The sequence below is a fragment of the Pogoniulus pusillus genome, chromosome 11 (genome assembly GCF_015220805.1).
Source record: "Pogoniulus pusillus isolate bPogPus1 chromosome 11, bPogPus1.pri, whole genome shotgun sequence".
In the NCBI taxonomy this organism is placed as follows: Eukaryota; Metazoa; Chordata; class Aves; order Piciformes; family Lybiidae; genus Pogoniulus; species Pogoniulus pusillus.
Window position 1 is genome coordinate 9,837,794 of NC_087274.1, and position 20,009 is coordinate 9,857,802.

Sequence of the window (20,009 nt, forward strand, 5' to 3'; positions counted from 1 at the left end):
CCCTGAGCAGAGGGCGCAGGAACACCCTGAGCAGCCCTTTCCACCCCACTGCTCCCTCCTGTAAGCAGCAATTTCCCCGCTCAGGGCTTTTCTTCTCCCTGATGGGTACGAGAATGATGCATCTCCTGATGACTTGTTAATGTTTTTCCCAATATCCTGGGAATGCTGAGGCAGGCATTAGCAGCACAAGACCGAGGAGAGAAGGGGAGCATCGAGCAAGGGGAGAGCAAAACAAGCAGAATGTGAGAGCAAATGCATTTATAATAAAAGCAATAACCCTGCTTGTCATTTTTCTCTCTAATAAAATTGTGGAGGGTAGTGGAAGAGATAGGAGAAAACATAATAAATAGCAGGACTATCAGCACTAAATTAAATTGCATATTTTCCTGCCGGGTGATGTACCAGAGGACAATGACATTTGTCTTGGTGCTGAAGGAGCCAGAGATAGGGTTTCTTGAAAACACAAAAGGTTCAACGCTGTGCTGCGGTCACCGTCGCCTGCAGGCTTGGTGCTCGGAGCAACACACACATACACACCCCCCAGGCACATACAGGGTGGGTTGTTTGGGTGTTTTTTTTCTTTCCCAAGTCAGTCTTTTCTGTTGGAGTTTTAGCTTTGGAACCTGAGGATCCAGAGAGAACAGGTCACTTCGTGCCATGGCAGCAGGATGCATGGCAAGGCACCAGCTGGCAGAGCCAAAAATCAAAGGTGGAACCCAAAGGTCTGACTCCTTGGACCTGGGAGCCATCCCTCAGGGTCATCAGTGTGACTCTTTGCTTGCTAATTAATGAACTGGAGAGTAAGAGAGGGAATGGCTTTGCATACCTGTATTTCTTAAAGGAGAGCCCCATGTGCTGCTTCATCTGCTGGAGGCCATGGTAGTCAGTGTAAATCAGGTCAAAAGGCAAAGGACTGGTCAAGGGGCAGTTCCCCCGGCCTGGTGGCACCCCTAAGTGACTGGAGAGAAGCAGGAGGAACTGATCAGCCCCTGTCACCACCAGAGCTCTGCAACACAAACATTCATTTCCCTGCACAGCGTTTAACAGGGGCCAGCAACCAGCTTGCCCAGTGGAGGGAGTAGAAGGAAATTCCTTCTCCTCCTCCCAGCCTTTACTTCTCAGCCAAAAAGTCTGAGGGTCTGGGCACTCTTGGTCCTTCCCCAGCTGTGCATTTGTTCCAGCTGAGCTTGGACTCCTGGTCCTTCCCCACCTGTGCACTTGCTCCAGCTGAACTTGGACTCCTGGTCCTTCCCCAGCTGTGCATTTGTTCCAGCTGAGCTTGGACTCCTGGTCCTTCCCCAGCTCTGCACTTGCTCCAGCTGAGCTCTTGCTCCTGGTCCTTCCCCAGCTCTGCACTTGCTCCAGCTGAGCTCTTGCTCCTGGTCCTTCCCCAGCTCTGCACTTGCTCCAGCTGAGCTTGGACTCCTGGTCCTTCCCCAGCTCTGCACTTGCTCCAGCTGAGCTCTTGCTCCTGGTCCTTCCCCAGCTCTGCACTTGCTCCAGCTGAGCTCTTGCTCCTGGTCCTTCCCCAGCTCTGCACTTGCTCCAGCTGAGCTCTTGCTCCTGGTCCTTCCCCAGCTCTGCACTTGCTCCAGCTGAGCTCTTGCTCCTGGTCCTTCCCCAGCTCTGCACTTGCTCCAGCTGAGCTCTTGCTCCTGGTCCTTCCCCAGCTCTGCACTTGCTCCAGCTGAGCTCTTGCTCCTGGTCCTTCCCCAGCTCTGCACTTGCTCCAGCTGAACTTGGACTCCTGGCCCTTCCCCAGCTCTGCACTTGCTCCAGCTGAGCTTGGACTCCTGGTCCTTCCCCAGCTCTGCACTTGCTCCAGCTGAGCTCTTGCTCCTGGTCCTTCCCCAGCTCTGCACTTGCTCCAGCTGTGCTCTTGCTCCTGGCCACATGGACGAAGAGGCTTTTGCAGAGCCACATAGAGGTGGTGCTGAGGAGCATGGTTCAGTGGTGACCTGGCAGTGCTGGGTTAATAATTGGATTTGACTATCTTAAAAGTCTCTTCCAAACAACACAATCCTGTGGTTCTTAGCCAGGTCTCACCAGCACCTGTTTCAGCACTCACACTCCTCTGGACCTCCCTTGTCAGTGACACCAGATTTGGTTTGGTTTCATTGCAATCTCACCAGTGACAGATCTATAAAGCCACATCTTTCCCCTCCTCCCCATCTGCAAGGCTCCCAGCTTAGCTTGACTCCATTGCCAGCCCCAGGTCTCTCCCAGCAGACACCACACACTACTTCTCTTACTCCAGTCTCCCATCACACATCCCAGAGTACACTCAGCTTCTCCTTGACTCTGGGGGTGCTGGGATCACTATTTGTCCTATTCAGAAAGATGGAGAGGGACTCTTCATTAGAGGTCTAGTGATAAGACAAGGGTGACAGCTTTAAACTGAAAGAGGATAGATTTAGATTAGATAGTAGGAAGAAATTCTTCACTCTGAGGGTGGTGAAGAGGCTCCCAGGTGGCCTTATTGTGGCCTTCCAGGATCTGAAAGGGGACCTACAAAAAGCTGGGAAAGGACTTTTCAGGATATTAGGGAGTGACAGGACTGGGGGGAATGGAGCAAAGCTGGAGATGGGTAGGTTCAGGCTGGATGTGAGCATGAGAGTGGTGAGAGCCTGGAATGGGTTGCCCAGGTGGGTGGTTAAGGCCCCATGGCTGGAGGTGTTTAAGGCCAGGCTGGATGAGGCTGTGGGCAGCCTGCTCTAGGGTAGGGTGTCCCTGCCCATGTCAGGGGAGTTGGGACTAGATGATCCTTGTGGTCCCTTCCAACCCTGACTGATTCTGTGATTCTATTCTACAGTGAGATGCTGACACAGGTTGCCCAGAGAGGTTGTGGATGCTCCATCCCTGGAAGTGTTCAAGGCCAGGTTGGACAGGGCTTTGAGCAGCCCAGTCTAGTGGAAGGTGGCCCTGCCCATAGCAGTGAGGTTGAAACTGGATGGGTTTTAAGATCAACCCAAACCAGTTTGTGATTCTGTGATTCAGTAGTTCAACAAATGCTGGGCAGCTGGACCTGGGCTGTCTCTCAGTGCATTTTCAGCCATGCTCAGCCCCTCGCTCTTCCCCTGGCAGATAAAATGCAGCATGAAAGCCCAGATAAGCCAGATCAGCTGCAATCTCTTTATCAGGACCATCAGTTACCTTGCTGCCAGGGTGATATGTGATTAATCTGGTGTGATACAAGGCTGGTAAACCTGCGGCATGTCTCCTTCCATTTTCAATTACCTCTGTGCACTGATGAATCCCTCTCTCCAAAGCTGTTCCACTAAGTGTGCGACTGCTATCAGCCTGACAGCCCATCTGCTTGTCTGGACCATGTTTCCTCCTTCTCAGGAAAAAAAAAAAAAGCAGCAAGCTGTGACACCTTCCAGCTCCAGCAGCTTTCTCAAGCTCTGCTACATGTACTTGTGATTTCCAAGCGCCAGCTTGCTCAGAAGCACAACAGATCAATACTTCGGTTCCAGTGTCCCTGTGCCTTTTTTTTTTCCCCTCCTAAAGACAGTGTTCCCTCACCCTCACAACCCAGCTCACAGCCTAAGAGCAACAGCAACACCCTCGTGGGAACCCAAAACATTGAGCTGATCTGTTCAGCCCAGCTCTGCCCCACTCCCAGCACACAGCTGCCCAGTTTTGTTCTCGATCCTCCCAACAGGGATGAGGAACTCCTGGTTTACTCTGTGAGTCTGAGCTCAGACTGTGTGAAACCTCACCCTTACCCCCCTGCCTGCCAAGATGTCTGTGTTTGCTTCTTCCTTCACTTATTCCTGGCACCTATTTGGAGATGGGAACTTATCCTGGGCATCCTTGTCAGTATTTTCCCTTTTCTTAGGAAGAAAAGGTCCAGACAGGATTTATACTCCCAGGATTTGCAGTTTCCCTCTATGTGGCCTCTCTTATTTGCTCTCCTAATTTCTCTGCATTTCCCCTTTTGAACCTGAGAATCTCCTTTCAGCCCTACCTAAGTTTTATCTGTGGTTCAGTTGAATCTTGAACAGACACACAGCCCAAAGGTCCATCCTCTGAGGAGCACTTACACGAGGTCCTCATCCTTTGTCCACACCTGCGACTATGCACAGCATCTAATTTGTCAATCCTGTGGCTCCTTGCAGAGGAAACCAAAGACTCTTCTGCCCAGGGAACAGCCAACTGATACAGTTATCACCAGCATTTCCTCTCCAACCTCTCACCAGCCTTCAACATCAGAAGAGGTCCCATAGAATCAGAGAATGCACTGGTTGGAAGCCATCTTTAGAGACCACCTTGTCCAACCCTCCTGCAGTGAGCAGGGACATTCCCAACCAGATCAGGGTGCTCAGAGTCCCTATAAGCCTGACCCTTGAATGTCTCCAGGGATGGACCCTCCACTACCTGCCTGGACAACCTGTTCCAGTGTTTCACCACTCTCATAGACAAAAACCTTCTTCCTGATGTCCAAACTAAATCTGCCCTGCTCTAGTCTCAAACCATTGTCCCTCTGTCCTAGTGCTACAAGCCCTTGTCAAAAGTCCCTCCCCAGCTTTCTCATAGGTCCCTTTTGTAGGCAGTGACATTTGCTGGCCATTATACAGCTGATAAAGGAACTTCTGAAGCTGCTGCTGCTGCTGCTGCTGCTAATCAGAGCAGCAGCAAAATCTTTAGCTGCCTCGTAGGGAGGTGCTGCAAAGGTTTCCTGCAAATGCTCTGTCCTGCCATGACAGGGCTCTGATGAACTTTGGAAGCCAATAAGTAGGTTGCTGAACATCACCCCCCAGGTGGGTAGGGCTGTGCCATATGGAATGGAGGAAGGGTCAGAGAAGCAGTCCAGATGCACGTTGTAAAAGTAAAACCAGTGCAGGAGGCTTGAGAAGCATCCTGCAATGGTTTGATAAACCTTGCTTTTGAGGTCATCCTCTACCTTCTAGGAGGAGGAAGAGCTCCTGTTTGCTCCTGGCCATAACACAGAGTTGGAAGGGACTATAAGGATCATCTAGTTCCAACTCCCCTGCCATGGGCAGAGACACCCTACCCTAGAGCAGGCTGCCCACAGCCTCATCCAGCCTGGCCTTAAACACCTCTAGGGATGAGGCCTCAAACACCTCCCTGGGCAACCCATTCCAGGCTCTCATCACTCTCATACTGAACAACTTCTTCCTCACATCCAGCCTGGCTCTCCCCACCTCCAGCTTTGCTCCATTCTCCTCAGTCCTGGCACTCCTTGATAGCCTAAAAAGTCCCTCCCCAGCTCTTTTGCAGGCCCCCTTCAGATCCTGGAAGGCCACAAGAAGGTCACCTGGGAGCCTCCTCTTCTCCAGACTCAACAGCCCCAACTCTTTCAGCCTGTCCTCGCAGCAGAGCTGCTGCAGCCCTCTGAGCATCCTCAGGGCCCTTCTCTGGACACACTCCAGCATCTCCACATCCCTCTTGTAATAGGAGCTCCAGAACTGGGTGCAGTACTCCAGGTGGGGTCTCACCAGATCAGAGTGGGAGAATCACCTCCCTGGCCCTGCTGGCCACACTTCTCCCCATGCAGCCCAGGCTCTGCTTGGCTTTCTGGGCTTCAAGTGCACACTGCTGGCTCATGTTGAGCTTCTGATCCACCAGCACCCCCAAGTCCCTCTCCTCAGGACTTCTCTCCAGCCACTCACTGCCCAGCCTGGATTTGTGCTTGAGATCATCTTCCAACCAAAACAATTCCATGATTCTAAAAGCAGGAGCAGTATCTTTGAGGCAGAGCATCCCTTTCATTTATCCTCTTTTATCCTTCCTAACAACTTTCTAACCACTGATTTTAATATTCCAATCATGCTAATCCAGGCTGCACTTCTGAGATGGGAATCAGGGGTGGGGGAGTGGGGTAGGGTGGATTTTTTTTCCCCCTATTCCTCCTTATTTAAGCATTCTTTATTCAAGCTTTCATCACTTGCCAGTTAAGTCAACTAATTTTCTACTAAACCCAATTTCACTCATGGCTGGAGTGAAATTTCCCTGATTTTTCCTTGTGCCATGGTACTATTAATGGTGCTTGAAATTATGCAGATAAAATTGATGAGTGTGAGTGCCTCCTCCTCAGCCAGCACAGCCAACAGCTTTGTCTTGGAAAACTGCTTGATCCAAGCTCCTGGAGAAAATTCCCCTCCCAGACTGGCCAAGAAGCATCTCTGAAGCCCCAGCAGGTGACCTAATGGCTTGTCCCATTTTCACATCCAGGATTAGTGGATTACTGCCCTTGTGGCCAAGAAGGCCAATGTGATCCTGGGGTGTATTAGGAGGAGTGTGTCCAGCAGATCAAGGGAGGTTCTCCTCCCCCTCTACTCTGCCCTGCTGAGACCTCATCTTGAGTACTATGTTCAGTTTTAGGCTCCTCAGTTTAAGAGAGACAAGGATCTGCTGGAGAGGGTCCAGTAGAGGGATAGGAGGATGATGAGGGGACTGAAGGGCACTGCCTTATGAGGAGAGGCTGAAGGGCCTGGGGCTGTTTAGTCTGGGGAAGAGAAGACTCAGAGGGGATTTGATATTTATAAGTATCTGAAGGCTGCCAGGAGAGGGGGGGACAGGCTCTGCTCACTGCTCCCTGTGATAGGACAAGGAGCAATGGGTGCAAGTCGCAGCAAAAGAGGTTCCCCCTCAACACAAGAGGGAACTTCTTAACTGTAAGGGGCCCAGAGCACTGGCACAGGCTGCCCAGAGAGGTTGTGGAGTCTCCTTCTCTGGACACTTTCAAGGCTTGTCTAGATGTGTTCCCCTGTGATCTGTGTTAGTATTGTCCTGCTCTGGCAGTGGGGTTGGACTGGATGATCTCCTTGGGTCCCTTCCAGCCCCTAACATCCTGAGAGCCTGTGATCAGTGCATCAGCTCAGCTGATGGGAAGGAATCATAGAATGTTAAGGGTTGGAAACGACCTCCAGAGATCATTGAGTTTAACCCCACTGCCAAAGCAGGATCACTCAGGACAAACCACACACAAATGCATCCAGGTGGGTTTGGAAAGCCTCCAGAGGAGATGACTCCACAACCTCTCTGAGCAACCTGTTCCAGTGCTGGGCCACCCTCACAGTACAGAGGTTCCTCCACATGTTGTGGTGGAAATTCCTGTCCTCCAGCCTATACTTGTTGCTCCTTGTCTCATTACTGAGCACCACTGAAAACATACTGTCACCTTCACCTTGACACCCACCCCTCAGAAAGAAGAGAGCAGTCACTGCCCCACCAGTGCAGACACAGGGTTTGAGTGCAGCCATGCATGGCAGGAAGAGCTGGCAACTTGCAGGGCACTTGCATCCTGCAGCCACATGGCCACCAGCCCTGCAGAGCGTCCCTGGGGAACAGGATGTGAAAGAGAGCCTCTCCCATTCCCAGCTCCATGCACGTATTGGGGGACACAAGTGCTGCTGTGCTGTGACAGCAGGGGACTAATGCTGCTCAGCTCCAGCATCAGGACCAAAGCTCAGAACCCTGCCCCAGACACCTCCACATCAGCCCCACGCTCCTCTCTGGCAGAGAGCAGCTGAAGCAGCTTCGATCCAAGCGGATGCAAGTGCCGAGCTCGCCTCTCTGCCAGCTGCCTCCACCAGCTGTGCCCACTCCAGAATAAACCTACAGCATCTTCTTGTGTCCTGTGATGTTCCCCTTGTAGGCTCTTTAATCAAGTGGGGGCCACGTTCCCTTCCTGACTCTCTGCAGTCAGATGACTGTGAGGTTATCTTTGCATCCTGCTGACCTATTTTCAGATTAACCCAATATTTCCTTCTGTCTTATCACTTCTGGGGCTGAAAAGTCCAGCACTAAATGGCTCTCCTGGGCATCTGTTGGCAGGCTGGGTCAATGGCCTACACTGCATTTAATTGCATCTTCTCTGCCTGCATCTGCTGGCATCAGCAAGGCGGACAGCAGCTGGAGAAATGGGGGAGAGCTTATCACCCTGCCCTGGCCCAATTGCCATGGCACTAAGTGCCTCAGCCAGGCTTTGCTTCAACACCTCCAGGGACAGCGACTCCACCACCTCCCTGGGCAGCCCATTCCAATGCCAATCACTCTCTCTGCCAACAACTTCCTCCTGACACCCAGCCTAGACCTCCCCTGGCACAGCTTGAGACTGTGTCCCCTTGTTCTGTTGCTGGTTGCCTGAGAGAAGAGACCAACTCCACCTGGCTACAGCCTCCCTTCAGGTAGTTATAGACAGCAATGAGGTCTGCCCTGAGCCTTCTCTTCTCCAGGCTGCACACCCCCAGCTCCCTCAGCCTCTCCTCACAGGGCTGTGCTCCAGGCCCCTCACCAGCTTTGTTGCCCTTCTCTGGACACATTCCAGCACCTCAACATCTCTCTTGAATTGAGGAGCCCAGAACTGGACACAGCACTCAAGGTGTGGCCTGAGCAGTGCTGAGTCCAGGGGCAGAATAACCTCCCTTGTCCTTCTGGCCATACTATTCCTGATCCAGGCCAGGATGCCATGGCTTTTGTCCTCTTATTTTGATGTACCCAACTTTTACTTGTGGATTCACACAGCTGGAACTCTGCAGGCAGCAGTACCCAGCTGAAGAGAGGAGGAGCAGCAGGAGAGCTGATGGGAGCCACCATCCTCTAGTGAGAACAGAATTCCAGACAGGCAGAGTCAGACACTGGAGATGCACAGGAAGATGCCAGAGCAAATAGCTCTTTCTGGTCAGAAATTCAGCAAACTGGTGAAGAAACTTCCCAGTACAGGGAAATAAATGTTTGGGCTCATGCAGGCAGCAGTAGCAGCTGAGCACTCACATGCTCACATTGCCTGGACAGACAGACAGACAGCTGTCTCCTGCAGCAGCTCAGGATGAAGGGACAGGCAAATCTTAAGCAAGGCCAGTCTCTACTCACTGACATCCCATCAGGTAGTTGTAGACAGCAATGAGGTCACCCCTGATCGTCCTCTTCTCCAGGCTAAACAACCCCATCTCCCCCAGCCTCTCCTCACCCTTCAGCTAAGATATGTTTGCTGGAAACGTGTCCCAGCTACAGACTGGAGTACCCAATAAAGCTCTGACATGCAGTGGTGTGACCAGCATTCATCTCACCCCTTGGTTCAGCCTTCATCATCTCTGCCCTTGCAGGGGTTTGCACTGATCAAATACTCACAATTGTGGGGATCTGCTTCAGCTCTCACCAAGATCTGAAATCAAACATCCAGCCTTCCCAAAGCCCACAACATCCTTCACACCACCGTGTCCCAGCATGAACTTCAAAAGCTGGGCCAGAAGAAGCACAACCCAGTAGCTCTAAGAGCTTACAGAAACACTTGCTTTCAACTGATGGGAACACCTGAGGCTCCACTTTCCTCCCCAGCAGTGTGGAGCTCATAAGTCTCACAGCCACATCACGCACCTCCCTCAGGACCACAAGAAACTGCTCACCTCTGGCTGTTTCTACAGGCAGCTCCTGGCTGGCCTGCACAACGGTAGGGCTGTGATTGCCAACTGGCAAGGGAAGGTGAAGCCTGGAGCCTGGGCATCACACAGGTCTGCATCTGAACAGATGCAAGACAGAAACATGGCTTTTATCTGCCAGAAAATAATTAGAAATGCTGCTGTCTGGGCATCCTGCTTCCCTTTGAAGGGCCCTCTCTGCAGTCTGAGTGCACCTCAGTGGCTGGGGAGAGAGCAGGGAAACAGCAGCTGCAGGCAAGTGCCAGGCACTGAGAGGAGAGCGGCGGCTGCAGGCGTTGAGCCTCGCCGCAACCTGGTGCCAGCTCTGCTGTGGTGTTGGCTCTGCTGCATCTCTTTGTGGAACCATAGAATGGGAGGGGTTGGAAGGGACTTCTGAAGGTCCATCCTCCCTAGCAAAGGAGGATCATCTAGGGCAGGTGACAGAGGAACACATCCAAGTCTCTAGAGAAAGAATCTTCATAGCTTCTTTGGGCAGCCTGCTCTGGGACTCTGTCGCTCTCACAGCAAAGTGCTCATATTGAGGTGGAGCTTTCCATGTTCCAGTTTGTCCTCAGTCTATCATTGGGGCACCGCTGAAAAGAGACTGTCCCCTTCTTGACATCCACCCTTTAGATGGCTTTAAACATTAAGTAAGATCTCCTCTCAACCTTCTCTTCTGCAGGCTAAACAGCCCCAGGTCTGTCAGCCTTCCCTCATCAGACAAATGTTCCAGGTCCTTCATCACCCCTGTAGCATCCCTTGGACACTCTCCAATATATGCTTGTCCCTCGTGGACTGGGGAACTAGACAATATGTCCTTGCTGCCTTGGCCACAGCTGCTGCTGGGCAAAACAAGAGCTGCCAGTATGGGACACAGGCACCTGCTTAAATTAAGTGCCCTGCAATGACCAGCATTGGGAGTCCAGGACTTGACACTGGACCAGCTCAGCTCCAAGAACACTTTGTTGTGTTCTGACCCCAGCAGGCTTCAAGTCCTGTTTTCTTCAACTTTCTATCCTGTCTCCTGAGCAGTTGATTTCATGAGGATCACTGTGAAAAGTACCTTTGAGCATTGCTGAGATCAATCCTCCTCATGGCTCCGAGTAGCTGCCAGCACTGCACCCCCAATCTCCCCAAGCCCCTCCTATAGCACTGCAAAAGCAGCTGGAGATGTCAGTATGACCATGACCACGACCTAAGGGCAGGGGTAGGAGCTGGAGGTCCCCACATCTCCCACTGAGCCCCTTTCCTGGGAGGAAAGGCTGAGCTCACCCCTCCAGCCTGCCCCTGGAGCGTGGGTGCTCCAGAGGAGGAGCCTTGGCTTATTGCAGCTTCTGCACAGGTGTAGCCTCTGCTCTCAGGCACTGCTTGTGGTTTTCCAGCCTCTACCCAGAAGCTGCCTTATTACCAACCCAGCTCAGGCCCTTCAGGTACTTCCCCCTCCTCCCCTACCAAGCAAGACACACAGGCACACAAACCAACCTCAATTCCCACCTCCCTGGAAGCAGATTTTGGCTACCAAAGCAGCACAAGGTGGGCTTCATCAGGAGTGAAGGGTTTGTACTCAGGTTTGAGATGGTTCTTCCCTCCCTGCTTTGAGACAGGGTTCAAAATTCTTTCAGCTCTATCCATTGCCCCTACCCACCTAGGACAAACCTTAGGTGGAACCCAGCTCCTGACTCCCTGCTCCACCCTGATGCTTTGCCTTCCTCCTGGGGAGCTGCAGATGCTCAGCAATGCTTTGCACCAACCAACACATTGTCCTATATTTCACCCCTCACCTGTCAAGTTGCATTAGAAGCAGCTCACAAAATCCACTTGGACATGTAAAAGAGGACAAAACACCTCCTCTGAGTCCAACTACAGGAGAAAAATTAGTCTCTGATAGGACACAGCAGTGGGATTCCCAGGTGTTCAAGGTCTACAGTGGGTAAAAGATAAGGTAGATAGGGAAAACCAGGGCTGAGCTCCATGGCTTCAGACTCAGATGTCCCATGGGCATTTGGACAGTGCCTAGCTGAGCACACCTGCACATGCCCAGAGCTCCTTGGCTCCATTCCAGATTAGAACTGCTCCCCAGACAAGGAAAAGAACAATTTCACATTGCAGCTATTAATTCCTTGGCATCTGCTATTCTCCCCATTGCAGTCCCCACTATGCAAAGGTGCCTGCCACAACATGGTCTAGGGGGAATGGAGCAAAGCTGGAGATGGGTAAGTTCAGACTGGATGTGAGGAAGTTGTTCAGCATGAGAGTGGTGAGAGCCTGGAATGGGTTGCCCAGGGAGGTGGTTGAGGCCCCATGGCTGGAGGTGTTTAAGGCCAGGCTGGATGAGGCTGTGGGCAGCCTGCTCTAGGGTAGGGTGTCCCTGCCCATGGCAGGGAGGTTGGAACTAGATGATCCTTGTGGTCCCTTCCAACCTTGTCTGATTCTATGATTCTATGATCACACTCCCAACCTGTTTTCATCCCCAGACCTCCATCATCAATTTTCTGGACCAGAGACTTACTTCTCTTCCTCATTTGCCTGGAACCCAGCATTTTAGACCCAATCCTGACCATGGCCTGTGGGTGCTGCTGCATTGTAATCAATAAGAGATGCTAATAACAAACAGCTCTCAGCAAACTCCTGGATGGAGTGTGTGCAGGCAAACCTTCCACTGATCCCTTGCCAATGATCAATACACATAGAAAAATCAGCTCAGAAATTTGAAGAGACAAAAAATAAACCCAAACCAGGAGAGAGAGAGAGAGAGTTATTCTGTGCTGAATAATTTATGGGCACCACCAGTTTTTGCTCTGTGGCTGCTGTGCTGGGCACGAGCAGCTACAGCTCTGAGCCATGAAAGGAGCAAGGGGAGTGCCATAGGAAAATAAACAGTGAGTGAACTCAACATTTCACATTGCTGGAGGAAAATATTCTCAACTCTGACCTGATGCTGCTGCTTGCCCTGCAGCAAGCTCAGCAAGAGACACCTGGGACAGGAGAGGGCAAATTTAGCCACAGTCTGTCAGTGGAGCAAAGCTTTACTGCTTCAGGAGGTTACACAGGATAGAAGAGAAGAGAAATCACAGTACCTGGGCTCACCCTTCCATGCTGACATAAGCTTTGCTTCTCCTCACATCCCAGCTCCAGCCTCTTGCACATCCCACTGCTCTCTGGGATAACCTGGAACCCCTCACACCACCACATAAACCCTGCCTAAAACTGCAGCTACAGGTGTGGTCCTCTGCAGGCTGTGACAAGGAACCCAAGATTAACTATTAGCACAGCTCAGGATTAATTACATGTTTCTACCGAGCCTTCTGCTCAAGCCGAGGCTTATCTCAGCTCTCCCCACAGCCACTGCTAATGTTACACCAGCCTGAGGGCAGGGATGTCATTGAGAGATCCACCAGCCCCAGGAGCAGGACTGCTGGCACTGCTCAGGGCAACCTCTGCTCCTCACCAAAACTTGCTTTAATCCATCTCTTGAAGGGCTACAGGAGGGTCACAGTGAACACAGAGGGACAGACAAGACCCAGCTATATCTCTATGTCCTGTCTCTGCTCACCCCATCCCCCATGTGGGGATGGACTTATGATGTGAGTCCATCATTCAAAATGCCATCAAAGCCAGGCAAAGAACACACTCAAGGAAGTGAGGATGGTTTCTATCATGGAGCTCTGCAATCCCAGCCTGGCTCTCTTCACTCCCCATCACAGCTGCAAAGGGGAAGAGGCAGAGCTGCTATTCTCAGGCATCCTAGAAGACACATCCAAATCCACGTCAGCAGAGGAGGTCTGCTCACTGCAATACGGATCTCGAAGCTCCTCCACTTCTGACCGAGCTGGAACACCACAGGCAGCCAGGCAGCTCACTCCAGCGCCACTCCAGCCTTCCATCAGAGGCACAGGGATGCCATAAACCTCCCCATAAGGCTCAGCCAGCTCCTTCCCCTCATTAAACGTCCACCATGAGGCTCCTCATTGAAAAGCACAAACAAGAACCGCACAGCATCAACAACAGAACCCTCCCAGCCATTAACTCCTTTCATCCTTGAGCGCAGAGCTATTATTTAGCGCTGTCAATTTAGCTCAGCAAGCCGCAGGGAGATCGCCCTGCTGCACGCCCGCCTCCGGGAGAGGCTGCTGCTGCCTTCTGCCTTAGGACCAGGATCATTTCATTTATTTCTCCCCTCTTTTTTTTTTTGAGTTAATTAGTCGGGAGCTAATTCCTTTCATTCATTCTGAATCTGCAGGGGCTGGATTCGGTTCAGTCTTTTGATGGTGGTGGTTTGGTTTGTTGCTTTGGTTTTGTCCAGGATTTGGGGGATATTTTTTTTTCCCACTCCCTTTTCAGAGAAGCTTACTGCGAGGCTGAGGCTGGCTCAGCAGCACCCAAAACCTGCCCAGGCCCCACGGCAGCTTGAGGCTTTTCTTGATTTATAGCCCATCCTAGTTTGCATTTTCCCTAACACTTGGCCTCCACTTGAGAGATCTCACAGGAGAGAGGTTACAGGAGGCAGCAGCATCAGCCAAGCAGTTACAGAGCTCCATCAGCAGAGAGGATCACAGCACATGGTGATAGAACTCATAGAACTGTTGTGGTTGGAAGAAACCTTTGAGATCATCGAGTCCAGCAGCTCACCTTGAGCTTGCAATCCCACAACTACTGCTAGGCTACTGTCACTAAACCACGTCCCCCAAGCACCATATCCACACATCTCTCAAATACCTCCAGGGATTGTGACTCCAGCACTGCCCTGGGCAGCCTATTCCAGGATTTGACAACACTTTCAGGAAAGAAATTGTTCTACATGGCCAACATAAACCTCCCCTGGTGCAGCTTGAGGCTCTTTCCTCTTGCCCTGTCGCTTGTTCCTTGGCAGAAGAGGCTCATCCCCACCTGGCTGCAACCTCATTTCAGGGAATTGTGGAGAGTGAGAAGGTCTCCCCTCAGCCTCCTCTTTTCCAGGCTGAACAACCCCAGTTTCCCCAGGCGTTCCTCACAAGATCTGTTCTTCAGATCACTCATCAGTGTCATTGCCCTTCTCTGGACCTGCAGCACCCCAGTGTAACCCACACACGTGCAGGGGACAGAGGCTCTTGGGGGAACTGTGCACCTGCAGCACCGCAGCACTCACCCCTGCAGCTCCTTCAGGGAGACGGTGACCCTCAGGCTGTGTCCCAGGAGGAAGAGCACAGCCAGGATGTCAGCCCACTGCACCATCTCCCCCAGCGGACCTCCCTTCAGCACGCGTGGACTGAAAACATCTCCCGACTCCTCTGTCAGGAAGCCAATGTGGATCAGGATCTGGAGAGATAAGGAGAGGGGTCAGTGCTGGAGGGGAAGGGACAATCTGGGTTTTCCAGCCCAAACTGACTTATTTCTCTGATTCTCTCCAAGTCCTTTTCAGCACTCTAATTACTTAGGGAAATCAGCTGGGCATAAAGCCAGCTGATCTATGCCCAATTAGGAAGGATCCCCTAGCCAGTTTACCAGCCCTGTATCCTGGGACCAGACTCACACTCCTGATGGACAACACTGTCCATCCCACGGGGTTCAGCCAGACGTCCTGGCACACACGAACCCAAAGGCAAGGCACCACGAAAGCACAAACGGGAGCTGTAGCACCTCCAGGGCTTCTCCAGAGAAGCTGTGCCAGCCTCCCTGCGTGCTGCAGGGATGTATGCTGCCTCTCGCCCACCAGGACCTCCAAACCCCGCTCCGTTCTTCCGCAGCACCAGTCCTGCGAGATGCCGAGGGCACACAGAGTCGCTCCTGCAGACCCACACGAGTTTTCCTCCCGGCTCTCTCACAGCCCAGCTGTCTCCGTTCGCGGTGTTCCCAACAGCTCAGCTGCTGCATCTCCCCCGCCCCAGCTCCCCCCATGCCGTTCGCTCCTACGTGTTTCAGGTCCCGCTGCCTGCCCTTCAGCTTCTGCTGGAGGCGCCGAGCCGCCCGCAGCCACTGCTGGCCCAGGTGCCGGATCCTCTTCTTCATGAAGCTGAGCGACTCCTTGCCTGTGCCGATCAGCTCCAGCAGGGGGGACAGGTCGCTCCGGACAGCTGCCTGGGAAAGGAGCACGCTTTGCCTCTGCAGTGCCAGGAAAGGCACCGGGCTGCCTGCCGCAGGGGCCCGCAGAGGTTCGCCCATCGCAGCTGGGATGCTGCGGGTCCTTCCTGGCAGCACAGCCTCCCCTGGAGCCACCAGACCTCTGCCTAACGCACCGGATCCCAGGGACCCTGGTGCACCAGATCGCCTTGTGGCATCCCAAATGCCTCAGCAGAGGAGAGACGTGGACCTGTTGGAGCAGGGCCAGAAGAAGCCACAAAAATGAACCGAGGGCTGGGAGCGTTCTGCTGTGAGGACAGGCTGAGAGAGTTTGGGTTGTTCAGCCTGGAGAAGAGAAGGCTCCAGGGAGAGCTTCTGCAGCCTTTCAGTGTTTAAATGATCCAGTCAGAAAGCTGGGGGTAGTTTTTAGCAGGGCCTGTTGTGACAGGACAAAGGGTGATGGTTTGAAACTAAAAGAGAGAGATTTAGACTAGAGAGAAGGAAAAACATTTTTATACTGAGGGTGGTGAGAGCCTGGCCGAGATGGGAGAAGCTCCACCTCTGGGACCACTTCAGGTCTGGTTGTCTGGGGCAATCTGCTTGAGTTGTAGATGCTCCTGCTCACTCTGTGAGGGCTGGACTAGATGACACCGAAGGGTCCCTCTCAACCCAAACCATTCTCTGATTCTATGACAACCCTTGTGGGGCATCCTGGCCCTGCTGGTGCTGGGCACATCTACTTTCCAGCAGCCATGAAGCCATCATCTTCCCCTTTAGTCCCCCGGGGCCAGCAGGACGCTGACTGCCCCCACCTTACCTGCCCCCGGGGCAGTGGTGGTGGGGAAGGCAAAGGCTCTGTCCGGTTTCTCCAGGGCAGGGGAGGGCAGAACCACTCCACTTCGCTGAGGTAGATGAGGAACGAGCACTCGGTGCCATCCACGCCGAAAAATGCATAGCAGGGGTCCGAGGTCCACCTGGCCCTCATCCACTGCAAGGGGGCAAAGAAACACGTGGGGCTCATTCTGCAGCTGGGAAGGGAGGAAGCCACCCTGAGAGCTGCCTCTGCAATGGGCAGTCTCTGCTCTCCATCACCTCCTCTGGCTGGGAGCCAGAAATGAAGGGCAGATGGTGGGGAAAGGGCTGCAAAACAGCACACAGCCGGCACCAGATGTTTGTTTGCCTGCCTTGTGCCTCCAGTGCCAATTGGAGCAGAGAAAGAGCCAGGAGAGTTTGCAGGGGGCTCCTGGGATTTCTAGCACTGGTTCCAGCATCAGACAAGTGTCTTCCCTGGGGGAACAGCCATTAGTCTCTAGGAAATGGTACTCTACAGGCTTGTGCTCTCATTAGCTTTGCTGGGGATTGAGGGGAGCTGCTGCTGCTCATTGCCTTGGGGGGCACAGTGAGGCAAGGAGACAGATTCCCCAGCAGTCTCCAGGGATGATTTCACATGAAGGAGAGTAACCAGCAACTGGAGCAGCAACTTATCCTCCACAATAGCTCTTGCCAGCATCTTCCTAATTCAACCCCAAAACCAAACCTCCTTTGCAGACAAGTCACTGTGTCCAAGATGTAGAAGGCAGCAATCACCCCAAGAAGAGGTCAAATCACAGCCTTCCACAACTACATTCCATTCCCAGTTTACTCAAATCATGGAAGAAAAGGATAGCTGGCATCAAGGGAAAGAGGAAAACACAAACCCCCAGTATCATTTTAAGGAGCCCTTCAACATCTTTTCAGGGAGACTTGTCCCTGCAGAAGCCAGAATTGGAAATGAGAGGCTGGAAATGGGAAGGAAGAGGGAGATGCTTTTAAATTACAGTGAAGGTGGTGGGATACTGGAACAGGCTGCCCAAGGAAGTTGTGGATGCCCCTGGGCATCCCTTGGAGTGTTCTAGGCTAGGTTGGATGGAGGTTTGAGCAACCTGGTCTAGTGGGAGGTGTTCCTGCCCATGGCACGGGTGGGGTGAAACTAGATGATCTTTAAGGCCCCTTCCAACCCAAACCATTCTATGACTCTATGATGAATTAGAATCATAGAATCAATTAGGTTGGAAGAGACCTTCAAGATCATCCAGGCCAGCCTATCAGCCAGCCCTGTTAAATCAACCAGACCATGGCACTAAGTGCCTCATCCAGTCTTTTCTTGAACACCTCCAGGGATGGCAACTCCACCACCTTCCTGGGCAGCCCATTCCAATGGCAAATCATTCCCTCTGTGAAGAACTTCCTCCCAATATCCAGCTTATACCACCTCTGGCACATGTAAACATGCTCTCTGGCACAGCAATCATGCCCTGGGCCACATGCCAGCCTGTGTTCAGGTATAAAGAGCAGGCTGGATCAGGCAGGATGCCCTATTGGAGATGGAGGTCCCGGCCACCTTAATGAGATGCTCATCCATACCATGCTGAGATTACTCCCCTAACACCAGCAAACACTCCAGATAGTTAAAGAGGAGGTGACAGTGCTTTCTCCTCTCCACACTTCTGCCACTAGACACAAAAATCAAGCTAAAACTGGAGGTGTGTGACTTATTATGGGGGAGAACAGTTCCACTTGTATAGCAAAGGCTCCCAGAGGAGGTTGCCTATCTCCCATGTGTGGCCTTCTTACAGCACATGTGTGCTTTGCTTTCCACATCTTTGGCTCTGCTTCTCCTTTGGCACACCTTTCCCATTTTAAAGCACCCTCCTCCCCACTTCACCATCCAGGATCACTGCTTTGCACCCTTCCCAGCAGCTTCTATCCCAAGTTGAGACCCTCCCCAGGACAGAAAATTCTGACTCACCTCCACTTTCCCAGCACAGTCAGGGTACTTGGGGTCCCTGGGCACCTCACACTGGTCCCTCCTGCCTTCCACCACTGCAGAAAGACAATTGGGGTATGAGGACAGTCAGAACATGCTGGCAGAGCAGTTATAAACAATGGGATGGGCTGATGTGATAGGCTGGGATAGGATGGGACTATCAACCCCTAAGTACATTCATAGGGACCATGGCTGGGTCAGCAGACAGCCTTATCCCACTTGATGGACCAGGGCACCAAAATGTGAAGCATCTTCCCCAAGGTCAGGGAGGAAACAGAGAAAATCCACCACAGCCCTGCTTCAGTGCTGAGAGCAGAGTTTCCTTCCCTCAATTCCACAAGTCAAGGGTACAGCTGTCTGGGATAGAAGCTGCTGAGAAGGGCTCAAAGCAGCTTGCTTGTAGGTGATTAACAGGACCTGGGGTCTGGACCAGGCTGGTGATATAAGGAAGCAACTTGCCAGCCTTTACACTGTGAATTTACAGTGAAAACTGTCCTGCTGAGCTGCCAAGAGAAGACTCAGCCCCCAGGGTCAGCCCCAGAATAGGTCACAAATGTAGATGAAAAGGTAACAGGATCCTTTGTTCCTCTCTGGGTGGACTAACAGAAGACACCATCCCTACCGTAACCTTCCTTTGCCTGAAGCTGAAGAGCATGAGGTGGAAGAGACAATGGAAGCATCTCCTACTTGATGATGCCAGCCCAGATCCTGGGAACCGTGCAGCTGTCTCTGGAAAAATGTCTGTGGAGCCCAAGTGCCCCCCCAGCACTGCCAGAGTGGGATGGAAGTGACTCTCCAGGCACTGGATCCGAGTTGCTGGGCTTTGGATTCAAAGCACCACACATTTCTATCCCGGTGTTTGTGCTGGCCCTGCTTCTCCTCTTTAACTCTGCATTTAATTGGGTGCCATTTACTTCTGTCAGCAATCCACACTTGTCACCATTCCTGCCTGAGTTTTCTAGCTCTTGCTCCTCTGCAGATTGATCTTCCCTGCTCAGATCCTCCTGGGCTAAGCAAGGCAGCGCTTTTAGGACATTACTGCTGTCAGGGACCCTGAAGGTGGTTCCCCATGCAGCCTTCCTGGCTGTAATAGCAAGGTGAGAGTCCTAGAAACCTCTGAGGAGGTTCAGACCACACTCAGGACCTCCTCTCCTCAAAGAGAATGTGTGACCATGTGCTGGTTCAGCACACAATTGGACACAAACAGCCCTAGGAGATCTGCCAAAGAGCTTCAGGGTGCCCTGCTAGTCCTGAAGACAGGAGCAAGCTGAGTAACCTCAGATCCACATCCATCCTCCTGCATTTTCACCAGTTTTCCAGGGTAGGCTTGGCTGGGCCTGCCCACTGCCACTGCAGAAGCCACAGGAGGTTTGGAGCACAGGAACCTGGGGGGCACACTCACCTTTCCCGTTCAGGAGGCTGTTCCGGAGGATCTGGTCAACCTTTATTGCGATGTCTGAGACGTTTTGAGCTATAGCTTGGATCCTCTCCATCAACCCAGCAGCTGGCTGGAACCTGAGAAGAAAAACAGACCCTGGTAACTTGATGTCTCCCTATGGTGACACCCAAGGGTGCTTATAGCAAACTTGCCATCCTTGGAAGATTCCAGCAGATTGATGTTGGCTGCAGGATGCAATATGGGGACATGCTCTAGTGAGACCGCATCAGAGTACTCTGATGTTCAAGAGGGACAGGGATGTATTGGAGAGTATCCAATGGAGGATAATGAAGGGACTGGAGCATGTCTGATGAGGAAGGAAAGGCTGAGAGACCTGGGGCTC

General features: G+C 52.4%; 1 protein-coding gene across 1 annotated transcript in view; it reads right to left on the reverse strand.

Annotated features, from left to right (window-relative positions):
• MGAT5B (alpha-1,6-mannosylglycoprotein 6-beta-N-acetylglucosaminyltransferase B) overlaps nucleotides 1-20,009 on the reverse strand; it is an 80,964-nt gene that overhangs the window by 15,350 nt on the left and 45,605 nt on the right. The window contains 6 exon segments of the mRNA XM_064151733.1: nucleotides 827-958; nucleotides 14,512-14,681; nucleotides 15,276-15,440; nucleotides 16,240-16,410; nucleotides 18,211-18,284; nucleotides 19,631-19,743. Of these exon segments, the coding sequence (XP_064007803.1) occupies nucleotides 827-958; nucleotides 14,512-14,681; nucleotides 15,276-15,440; nucleotides 16,240-16,410; nucleotides 18,211-18,284; nucleotides 19,631-19,743 (825 nt within the window).